Genomic DNA, 12,723 nt, shown 5'->3' on the forward strand with positions numbered 1-12,723 from the left:
CTGCTAGCCTTTTGCCTCCGGGTTCCAGATATCTTGCATGGTCTCATGAAGACTGGTGGGAGGAGTGAGTGATGTGAGTGTGCTGGTTCCCAGACCTTCGAACCCGCTAGCTGACGGTGGCTGGATGAATCAGCTCGCAAACTGGGGAGATGCCGGCTCATGTACAAATAATGAGGCTGCACGCATGGAACTGGGCGCAGGTTCATGTCACTCTGTCCAGCGGGAAAAGCACCGCTGGAATCACCTACCACCGTGCTTCGAGAAAGAATGGAGAGTTGCACCCAACATATCGATGGAATCATAGCACTAGATTTTACAAGCTCCAGTCAATGGGGGCGATCTTATCAGTTCGTCATGCTGATCGACTGGCAAAGCAAACTGGTAAGATCGCGAGGGAGGCGGAAACCGGGTTCGTGCCTTATTTCTCACCTCTCGCAGTCTTACCGACCCTGTTCTGCCAGCGTAATCAACTTCACGCTCGGGAAGGGCACGAGGCTGATTTGAATATTTAAATTTGAATTTAAATATCATTAGTGAGCCCAGGGCTCATGCCTTAATGGCCTCACCAGTAGAGGTCCTCACATATGGCCCCCAACAATGTGGATCAGACGTGATGGCCTTGCCACTGAAACTGGAGGCCATTGAGGCCCCCCCAGATGGTTGGGGGCAGAGGGGGCAGTGCCAAGCCGGCACTGCCAGCCTGGGACCCTGGCACTGCCTGTCAGGCACCCTCGCACTGCCCATTGGAGACCGCACAGTGCCAAGGGGTGGGCCCTAAAGGGAGGGATGGTGCCTAAGGGTAGGGCAGGGTAAGGGGTGTGGTGGAGCTTGAAGGCGTGGGACCTAAGGGGAGGCAAAGCGTGGGGCAGCCATCAATGAGGGTGGTGAATGGGGGGCAAGATTGGCTGGGGTGGTGGGCATCGTGAATGGGTGGGAGATCAGCTGAGGGAGTGATAAATAGAGGGGCGATTGTCCGGGGGGTAGTGAACAAGGGCTGGGGTGGGGATTCCAGCCTTAGAAGTTTTTTGGTAATATCAATGTGTTCAATGGTGGGGCTCATAAATTGTAGCCCTTGGCCTTCCTACTCACCTCCAACCTGTCTCCCATTTTACAGAAGGTCGGGGGATGCGTCGGGCTGTTAGTTTATCACAGCAAAGGGAGGACCCATGCCATGTGGGAAGCCCAACAGGTGTTACTAGGCAAGCTGCTGTTTGACAAGTTGACAAAGTAATACGGGTTGGCATGGGGGGAGGGAGAGGGGGTGCTCCTTTGGGGGTCCCTGCAGCCATCAGGCACCATCTCAAGATCACACCCCCTTTTATCCTCTCCCCCCAAAGCCTCTCACACTTGGACTCCATCAGCTATTTCCATCAGCGAGGCAGCAGCAAACCATCAGCCTTCTCTCAGTCTTAGCAAAGTGATGAAGGATGCCATTGACAATGCTAACAAACGGTCTTTACTCAGCATTAACCTGTGCACTGATTTTCACTCTGGGTTCCACAAGGGCCATTCTTGGTCTACACATGGAGAAAAGAGGTGAACTCAGGGTGAGAGTGATGCTAGTACTGTTGCTGTACTGGAACAGCGTTCGGTTCTGGAGTCTTCAGTACTACTGCCAGAATGTTTTCAGGGCCCATAGCCTTTGCCAATCCAGTGCCCTTGACCACAAGACAACATTTGACCAAGTGTGCCCTAGCAAAAATGGCTGTCCATGCAAAATGTACTTGCTCCACATGGACTGCAGCGGTTCAACAAGGCAGCTCGCCACCACCTTCTCAAGAACAATTAAGGATGGGTAATAAATGCTGGCCTAGCTAGCGATGCTCACATCCCTTGAATGAATTTTTAAAAAATCAAGATGACTATTTCCATCACACAACATTGCCCATGTCCATGTCTACCTCAACACTTATGTTTCTGAATCCAATGCTTTCAGGGTGGCACGGTGGCACAGTAGTTAGCACTGCTGCCTCACAGCGCCGGGCCCACGGGTTCGATTCCCAGCTTGGGTCATTATCTATGCGGAGTCAGCACGTTCTCCCTGTGTCTATGTGGGTTTCCTCCGGGTGCTCCGGTTTCCTCCCACAGTCCGAAAGATGTGCTGGTTTGGCAGTACTAAATTTTCCCTCCATGTACCCGAACAGGCGTCGCCGGAGTGTGGGGACTAGGGGATTTTCACAGTAGCTTCATTGCAGTGTTAATGTAAGCCTACCTGTGATGAATAAATAAATAAACTTTATAAATAATAATAAAACTCAACTATTCCAATGTTCTCTTTCCTGGTGTTTCATCTTCCTAAAGCTTCAATATGCAGCAACTCGTATCTGGTCCTGTATTAGGTGTTCATTCAGCATCTTAGGCAATACCAGCCCCAAATTAGCTTGCAGTCGGCAAAGCACATTAAATTCAAAACTCTCATCCTCTTCTTCAAATTATTCCTCAGCCTTGCCTCCCCCTAGCTCTGCAACATCTTTAAGTTTACATATCTATTCCTTCACCAATAAACTAGAACACCTTTCATCTGACTGGCACCATTAATGTAGGAAGACACCCCAAGGAGCTTAGGACCTCTGACTCTGAAACAAAACAATTTTTTGATACCCATGTTGATTTACATTTCTAATTTGCCCTAACATTTATTATTATGCATATCTCATGTTTGTTTCATGTTACCAAGTCTGCTGTGAAATGCATCTCTTCGTCCCAGTGCACTGTCTGAAATCATATTAAAACGAATAGTTCTATAGGAATTGTTAAAAGCATTGCTGTTTGAAGTGCTAAATCAATGGTCCATGCCGAGTGGATGTAATTAGCTGCTTCATTATTTACTCTATTGCTTTTACATCTGTTTACATTAGAGAGATAGCTGCACAAGCATTATCTTTGTTTATTAACGTTATCAAGGGATACCTCAACGGTTAGGGAAAATGCTGCACTCATTTTTTTATTGCTGATAACATCATAATTCTGTGATTTACTTCAAAGGATAGGAGCTTATAGACCCTACCACTCCATTACAAATTAAAGTAGTTTCATCAAGACACCTCCTTTCAAAAGCACGAGCAGGTTATTTGATCATGAAATGTATTGTAGCTGAGTCCGATACTCTCTTTATCCAATATCCACGCCAGACATGCCAACTTCCTTAAGATTATCACAATATTATTTCTCAGGAAAATCAGGCCTCTCTTGCGGTCTCATGAAAGAGCTCTGAAATCCTGGCACTTTTGACAGGTATTCCAAAATCGGTCTGACTACTTGTATCATTGCTTCTGTTCATGCGCCTAGCATAACCATTACAACAGACAACTCTGAAATAAAAGCAGAAGATTTTGGAAATATTCAGCAGGCCAGGCAGCATCTGTGGAGAGAAACAGAATTAACGTTTCAGCCTTGTGACCTTTCATCAGAACTTGAAACGTTAACTCTGTTTCTCTCCCCATAGACGCAGCCAGGCCTGTTGAACATTTTCAGCATTTTCTACTTTTATACCCACTTTATTAGCAGTGTTAAGGATTATTAGCAGGAGCAAGGTTATTACCTAACAAATAAGGGAATGGCAAGGCTCAAGTGCTATGTGGGAACTCCAGGAGACTTCCTGTGTTCTAGATGTCCATTCATACAGGAAGTGTCACCAGTTGCAGCAGCTTGAACTCTGGGTTTGGAATTTGAGCAGCAGTTGGGGTCATTGCGATGCACCCATGAGGGTGAGAAGATTGTAAACAGCACATTTATATATGTGGTAACCCCACACCATGGGGCATTGGGACTGGCTCAGGGGCAGATGGGACATGTGCAGGCTGGATGGATTGCACCTAATTTGAGTGAGGTTCCTTCTGGGACATTTTACTAGTGCTAATGGGAAGGGTTTAAACTAACTTGGCAGGGGTCTGGGAACCAGGAGATCATATCAGGGAGGAATACCAAGGTGCAAAGAATACTGTGAGAGGTAGATGGCACTCAGGTAGGAAATTGTAAGCAAACAGATGAGATAAGAATAAGAGAGAAAGTAATAAAGTCTAAATTAGGGTTTTTCTGCATGAATGTGAATGAATGGAGTGTGATAAAGTAGGCTTGATGAGTTACAGACAAAGATTGCCATGTGGAAATATGATGTTGTGGTGATAACAGAGGCCTGGCTTAAAGAAGAGCAGGACTGGGTGCTGACTATCCCTGGGTGCGAGGTGTTCAGCAAATATAGGAAAGGGAGTGGGTAGTGGTATTGATTAGGGAGAGCATTGCTGTATTGGAGGATGAGGATGTCCCAGAGGGGTCAAGGACAGAATCTATTTGGCTAGAACTAAAGAACAACATAACTGAAATTACATTGCCTGGTGTAGTCTATAGGCCACCTGTCACATCTGGACTGGGGTTAAACAAGGTTGTGTGATCACCCCCACCCTGTTCATCATTTACTGACCATCATCATCATCCAGCTCATCCGAGATGACCCACCGCCTGGTGTCAGCATCCAGTATCATCTGGACAGGAAACTTTTCAACCTTGGTCACTTCTGGCAAAAACAAAGTTGACCACCATGGACATTTATAACCTTCATTTTGCATGATGGCTCACTGTACAGGACATGCAAAGGACATTTGACCTTTTCAACATCTCCTATAAGAGGTTTAGCCTACCTTTAAACATTGCCAAGATGAAGGTCGTTCAGCAATCTTCCCCAGGCCAGATGAGCATCCCCACACTATCCATGTAGATGGGGTGGCTCTGGAACATGTGCAACATTTCCCATATCTCGACAGCCTCCCTCAATGGAGGTACAACATGATAATACACTGCAAACTTTTGGCACCACACCTCTCCCCCACACCTTCCACAGTGATGTGCTATGGCTGCAGTATGTGTGTACCATCTAAAGGTTCATAGAATCCCCACAGTGCCATTCGGCCCATCGAGTCTGCACCGACCACAATGCCACCCAGGTCCTATTCCCACAACCCCACATATTTACCCTGCTAATCCCCTAACACTAGGGTCAATTTAACATGGCCAATCAACCTAATCCGCACATCTTTGGACTATGGAAGGAAACAGAAGCACCCAGAAGAAACCCATGCAGACACGGGGAGAATGTGCAAACTCCACACACACGGTGACCCAAGGCCGGAATTGAACCCAGGTCCCTGGCGCTGCGAGGCAGCAGTGCTAACCAGTGTGCCACTGTGCCACCCTGCCCTGCCACAACTTGGCATCCTGATTTGGAAAGATATCACTATTCCTTAACCATCACTGGGTCAAAATCCTGAGACTCTCTGCATATCAGCATTACGGAAGCACCTTCATCACAAAGACTGCAACTCTACTAAAAGTAGGCCCACCCAACACTGCCTTCTCCATGAACTAAGGGTGGAAAATAATCCATGTCTTGACAATAACATCGAAAACCATATTAACCACATTTTAAAAAAGGTTAAAATACATAAGATATGAAAGCACGAGATGTAGGAGACTGCAGTGGAGATTATAAATGGTGTCAGATTCTCAGTGTTTGTATTCAGAATATAAAGCATTGATATTGGTGCTTTCAGCTTTGGTTCCAATATATTGACAGTGAACAGAACGACAAAAGGAAAATAAAAGAAAATAAGCGCTGGAGAGAAATTCTCCAGTGGCCACTAAATTCCATGGCAATTTCCACAGCCACGCAATTGCAGAGAGTGTTAGGATCCAGGTTTATAGTGAACTGTTACGCAGTTTAATTTTATAGGAAAAGGTTGCTATGTGTTGGTTCAATTACCATGCAAATGAATGAGAATCCACTTTTACAAATATTACTTTGTGCTTATACTAAATGTTGGTGCAACAATCCTTTATAATCAAACCGATATGAACTAGCAGTGCACATCACATAGATTAATGGAAATCAGTGCTTCTGGCCATATATAATTAAAGTTAGGAAATTGCACTTTGCTATTGTATTAGAGGCAGTAATATAATTATTTTGAATCTTCTAATGCCTCCATTAAATTTGTGGCAAGGAACTTTGATACAATTTACATAATATTCCAAGTGCAAATATCTATTTGGACACTAGCTTTCATCACAATTCAGATTAATTGGCTCTAACTAGATTTCCCTGTGTTTGACCTAGCAGGCGACAGAGTGATTTAGTTCCAGGCACCCATGATAAGCTTGCTGGTATGAGGCCTAGATTGACACTCGAGAGCTGACCTTCACTCAAACTTACATTTCTTGTGGCAGAGTGGTGAAGTGCCTATTCAGTACTCTCTGGAATAGTGCAGCTGATATCAGAAATGTGTCTGCATGGGAAATTGTGGAATTAAGTGCACTTTTTAAAAGTACTCATTCTAACTTAGGCCTGGAATTTCATCCTCGAGGTGGGTCTCGGGAGTCAGAAAAACTCCTGGCTTGGCCTGTCTTCCTTGGGAGAAAGTGCCCACAAGGATGGGACTTTCGAGACCCGCAAGAAGAGGTCAGACAGGCCAGGGAGGGGGTGTCTGACCATAAGGAGTTGCACAGTAAGAAGTCTCACAACACCAGGTTAAAGTCCAACAGGTTTATTTGGTAGCAAATACCATAAGCTTTCGGAGCAATGCTCCTTCGTCAGATGGAGTGGTCTCTGTTCTCAAACAGGGCACAGACACAGAAATCAAATTACAGAATACTGATTAGAATGCAAATCTCTACAGCCAGCCAGGTCTTAAATGTACAGACAATGTGGGTGGAGGGAGCATTCAACACAGGTTAAAGAGATGTGTATTGTCTCCAGACAGTATAGCTTGTGAGATTGCGCAAGTCCAGGAGGCAAGCTGTGGGGGTTACTGATAATGTGACATAAAACCAACATCCCGGTTTAGGCCGTCCTCATGTGTGCGGAACTTGGCTATCAGTTTCTGCTCAGTGACTCTGCGCTGTCATGTGTCGTGAAGGCCGCCTTGGAGAACGCTTACCTGAAGACCCAAGGCTGAATGCCCGTGACTGCTGAAGTGCTCCCCCACAGGAAGAGAACAGTCTTGCCTGGTGATTGTCGAGCGGTGTTCATTCATCCGTTGTCGTAGCGTCTGCATGATTTCCCCAATGTACCATGCCTCGGGACATCCTTTCTTGCAGCGTATCAGGTAGACAACGTTGGCCGAGTTGCAAGAGTAGGTACCGTGTACCTGGTAGATGGTGTTCTCACGTGAGATGATGGCATCCGTGTTGATGATCCGGCACGTCTTGCAGAGGTTGCATCGCCACATCATAAGGAGTTGACCAGGCATGCTGGATTCAGCAAGTCATTGGAAAGGCATTTACCTCCTGGTCCAGCTGTCCTTTGCCTCAGTTTAGCTGTTGGGTTTCCCAAGGCCTGGGAAATCTTCTTGGACAAAGTCACATTTCAAGCAGTGAATAAAAATGAGGCCCTCAGCCTCACTATAGTATCTGAAGTGTCAACCAGCCTCCTCGGAGAGGGTTTGCTGCCCCCGACAGGAATGTGAAGAAAAATAGATCAGTGAAGACAAATGTAGGTCCCTTACAGTCAGAAACAGGAGCATTTATAATGGGGAACAAAGAAATGGCTGACCAACTGAATACATACTTTGGTTTTGTTTTCACAAAGGAGGACACAAATAACGTACCAGAAATGTTGGAGAACTCGGTGTTTAGTGAGAGGGTGGAACTAAAGGAAATCAGTATTAGTAGGGAAATTGTGTTAGGGAAATTGGTGGGATTGAAGGCCAATAAATCCCTAGGGCCTGATAATTTATATCCCAGAGTACTTCAGGAAGTGGCCCAAAAAATAGTGGATGCATTGGTGGTCACCTTCCAAGATTCTATAGATTTTGGAACAGTTCCTACCAATTGGAGGGTAGCTAATGTAACCCCTCTATTTAAAAAAGGAGGTAAAAAGAAAACTGGAAATTATAGACCAGTCTGCCTGACATTGGGTAGTGGGGAAAATGCTAGAGTCCATTATAAAAGATTTAATAGCAGAGCACTTGGAAAACAATGGCAGGTTTGGACAGAGTTAGCATGGATTTACAAAAGGGAAATTATGCTTGACAAATCTACTGGCATTCTTTGAGGATGTATTTAATAGACTTGATGAGGAGAACCAGTAGATGTGGTTTATTTGGACTTTCTGAAGGCTTTCGACAAAGTCACACATAAAAGATTAGCATGTAAAATGAAAGCATGTGGGATAGGCACTAGTATATTGAGATGGATAGAAAACTGGTTGGCAGACAGGAAGAAAAGAATAAGAATAAATAATGTGTACAGTTTTGGTCTCCTTATCTGAGGAAGAATAAATGGTCTTTTTCCGAATGGCATGGTGAGGTCCTCAGGATCCCAGATATTTACAATATATATTAATGATTTAAATGAGGGAACTAAATGTAATATCTCCAAATTTGCAGATGACACAAGGCTGGGTCGGAGGGTTAGCTTTGGAAAGGATGCAGAGATCCTTCAGTGTGATTTGGCCAACTGAGTGAGTGGGCAAATGCATGGCAGATGCAGTATAACGTGGATAAATGTGAGGTTATCCACTTTGGTCGGAAAAACAGGAAGGCAGATTATTATCTGGATGGCTATAAATTAAGAGAGCAGAATGTGCAACAAGACCTGGGTGCCCTCGTATACCAGACGGTGTAGGTAAGTATGCAGTTGCAACAATCGGTAAAGAGGGCAAATGGTGGGCCCTAGTTTACCATTTTGATTCTAAGTGCTGGGCGGGCTTGAAACTGGGAGTGTTTCAGGTCCGACTTTTAGACCCGTTCTCAGGTGCCTCCATACGCACTCTGCCTGAAAAAATATCAGCAATTCCGAATCGTGCTGCAGAAGCCTGTGGGCGGGGCTTAACACACCCGAAATCCTGCAGCTCCGATCGGCGTCTCCAACTGCGCATGCGCAGAAAAAAAAATAGAATGCGGCTCCCCTGAAACATCCCTCCCGGGCCGGATAATGCCTCACCCTGGCCCCCACAGACATTGCCCCACCCCCACAACATTACTGACCCTCTTATCCCCCCACCCTCTCCATCACTCAGATGGCGGGCCCCTTCCCCCCTTCCCCCTCCCACTGATCTCAGGCAGAGTGGCAGCGAACCCCCCCTTCCCCCTCACTGATCATAGGCAGAGAGGCAGGGGACCTCCGCTTCCCTCTCACTGATCACAGGGTGGCAGGGGAACCCCCCCCCCCCCCACCTCTCAAGCAGAGAGCCATCGGACCCCCCCCGCCCCCCCCCCCCCCCACCACCACCACCACCACCACCACCCTGATCTCAAGCAGAGTGCCATTCTACACTCGGCACTTACCTTCACACTAACTGGAGTGCACGAATCGGATTTTTGTGGAGCAAGTCTGTTTCGCGCCGATTCTGGATAGGCGAATGCGGTGGTAAAGGCGGAAGTGCCGGTAAGGTTGGGGGTGCAGCCCATTAAGTCAATTTAAATGCATGCAAATGCATTTAAATGGCCGTCGTGCCTGTTTTGGGCATGGTCCCGATCGCAGCCATTTTCGGGCCTTGGTAAAGAGGGCACTGGCGCGGAGGCAGGCGCGGATCGCGCTACTCGCCTCACGCCTGACTTTACCAAGTTTTTGTGCCCGATGGTAAAATCGGGCCTGGTATGTTGGCCTTCATAGCACGAGGATTAGAGTACACGAATAGGGATGTATTGCTGCAATTATACAGGGCCTTGGTGAGGCCACACTTGGAATATTGTGTGCAGTTTTGGACTCATTATCTGAGGAAGGATGTTCTTGCTATAGAAGAAGTGCAGCGATGATTTACCAGACTGATTCCTAAGATGGCCACACTGGTGTGTGGAGAGATTGAGTCGGTTAGGATTTGTATTCAGTCAAGTTTAGAATTATGAGGGGGATCTCATAGAAACCTATAAAATTTCAACCAGACTTGAGAGGGTAGATGCAGGAAGGATGTTCCCAAAGGTGAGGAGATCCAGACCTCACCTTTGGAAATGGGGTAAACCTTTTAGGTCTGAGATGAGGAGAAATTTCTTCACCCAGAGAGTGGGGAGCCTGTGGAATTCACTACCATAGAAAGTAATTGAGGCCAAAACATGGCAGAGCAGGCTTGAAGAGCCAAATGGCCTCTACTCCTGCTCCTATTTTCTATGATTCTGTGACACAAACCCATCCCACTCTGTTTTAAAAACCAGAAGTGTATGGACTGAAGGGAGATCAGGAATCAGGAGTCAACCTTTAATACTTCTATCCTCCCCACCTGAGCCAAATCTACCCCTTTTCTGGGGTTACAACTCCCTCCATTATGTCTAATGTGGCTGACCAAGATCATTCGAGGATTAAGCTGGATGTCAGTACTTCCAATCCTCCAGTAAGGAACTCCCTCTTCTGCTACCACAGCTACAAGCCCATCAACTCATTAAGAGAACTTCAGTCAAGTCCACAGAAAGTAACACATCGACCTTAAAGTTTGATCAAGTTCCTCACATCTGGGACTGAGATGTAAATTGTACTAATCAATAGCTGTCTGAGTTGTTTAGTTTAGTTTAATTTTCTGGCATCTAACTTGGGGATCATAGAAGTAAACAGCAGTACCCAAAATTGTTATTTTAATCTATTGTGATTACTGATTTTCTTCAAAGCATTGTAGGTTTATTTAATTGATTTCTTGATATTGACTGTCTCTCAAATATGTTTCTTTCAAAAGGAACAAAAGCAGAAATATTTTTGATCTTTAGTTCTATGTAATGCAATATGTGAATTATATCAGGATATATTCATTTCACATTTAAAATTTTCTATTTTTGACATTACTCTGTGAATCTGGCTTGGCAAAGTGCCAAAATACATTCCACCTTAGCAGAAGATTGGATATTTGAATCCTGTGGCTGTCTTTTACTGTGTTTGGATTGCTCTATTTTGCGAATGATAAGACTATGATGATAACATTATCTATTTGATAGCTTGTAATGGAGCAGAACTGGCCAAACATACAGCTTGGCCAATGGTTGAGATCACCCATCCTGCAAACTGGAAATAATGCTTCAAAGTTTTAAATAGAGATGGAGAAAAATAAACCTGATTGTGTAAGCTTACAAAATGATGACATTTGCATACAAATACAGTATTGGAGGTTCATCATCATCATTTCCCTGAGAACATCATTTGAAATAATTTCACGGTGGCACGGTGGTTAGCACTGCTGCCTCACAGCGCCAGGGACCCAGGTTCGATTCCCAGCTTGGGTCACTGTCTGTGTGGAGTTTGCATGCTCTCTCCATACCTGCGTGTGTTTCCTTCCCATAGTCCAAAAGACGTGCTGGTTTGGTGCATTGGCCATGTAAATTCTCCCTCAGTGTACCCGAACAGGCGCTGGATTGTGGTGACTAGGGGATTTTCACAGCATTGCAGTGTTAATGTAAGCCTACTTGTGACACTAATAAACTTTAAAACAAAATTGCACTACAAATTCAATCTTTGAAACTACTGAAAACATTGCTGTGAGGCTTTAAAGACTTCCAGAGGTTTCTCACCTTCAAGCAGGATAATTGTTCAGTGTGTGTGGCTTATTGTCTTGCAACCCTTTGCGAATCCCTTTAAAAATACTGCCAAGCACCCTGTGAGAAAAAAAAGTGGCATTGGCTTATAAAAAGAGTTTTGCTTATGACTGGTTTGAGTTACAAATATGCCCTGTGTAACACAATGAGAAAAGAGACACTGTCTAATAATTTAATTGTTCAAACTCCTGAAACAGCAATGAAGAAGGAAGCACAAAAAGATCATGACAGTCCAAAACCTGTGACTTCATCGCCCAAAAGACATGTTACGCCTGCAAGCAAACTTCACCCACCAGGTATGTGTATGTTTATGTTTCAGCATATTACTGGAATATTAAAACGTAACAGTGAATGCAGCAGACATGTGGGACATGTTCAGCACTTGTGTTCAACATAACTCTTTTTCCAGATACAAAATGTTTAGTTGTAAAAACTAAAACATTGTTAACATAGGCACATGCCTAACAGGTACAGTAATTTAGTTTCCTCACATTTTATAGTCAAGCAAATTACTCATTGCAAGCATAGGTGAATTAAACACAATCACTAAGTCTCATGTAAATCTGCAAGTTTATATTTGTCTGTTCATTAAATTTACATTTTAATGCCCCAACAGCTGTCTAATTATCTATGTTACTGGCACTGTGATGTCTTTCCACTCTGATACATCTCGTATCTCATTAAAATACATATCATTTCAAACATGTGATTCTCTCCCAGCTGATCTTCAATTACACTTCTCATCTCATGGCTTCCCACTATGGGGAAATCAGAGGCATTCTGGTGGCTCTCAGGTTACAACATCCACTGAATACTCTGCCAATTACTTGGGCTGCCTCCAAGTAAATGTGGAGCTCACTAGGGAAAGGGAGCTCATCCTGATCATTAGAAATAGTGGCAGATACGTGGGTGATCTGTTTTGTGTGCCAGCGTTTTTGCCACCTTATTCAGGGTCATGAATTCTCGACAGGGGAGGCTGAAGCAACTCGGTCATTACATCTCGCCAAAGAACCACTGAAAAGAAAGACTTATATTGATATAACTGTGGCTATCTCATACAGCCAATGAGATATCTTTTGAAGTATAGCCATCGGTGTAAAGTAGAAAATATAGCAGCCAGTATGTGCACAATTAACTCCCACAAACAGCAATGTGATAATGAGCAGGTAATCTGTTTTTGTGTGATGTTGGTTTAGGAATAAATATTAGCCAGGGTACC

The 12,723-nt window shown here is 44.7% G+C and overlaps 1 protein-coding gene across 5 annotated transcripts in view; it reads left to right on the forward strand.

The window, feature by feature from the left end:
• LOC144499767 (microtubule-associated tumor suppressor candidate 2-like) overlaps positions 1–12,723 on the forward strand; it is a 489,039-nt gene that overhangs the window by 364,301 nt on the left and 112,015 nt on the right. For all 5 annotated transcript variants that reach the window (XM_078222202.1, XM_078222205.1, XM_078222206.1 and 2 more), the window contains one exon: positions 11,702–11,800. In XM_078222202.1, coding sequence (XP_078078328.1) covers positions 11,702–11,800 — 99 coding nt within the window. The remainder of the gene's footprint in view (positions 1–11,701; positions 11,801–12,723) is intronic.

The sequence above is a fragment of the Mustelus asterias genome, chromosome 10 (genome assembly GCF_964213995.1).
Source record: "Mustelus asterias chromosome 10, sMusAst1.hap1.1, whole genome shotgun sequence".
Classification (NCBI taxonomy): domain Eukaryota; kingdom Metazoa; phylum Chordata; class Chondrichthyes; order Carcharhiniformes; family Triakidae; genus Mustelus; species Mustelus asterias.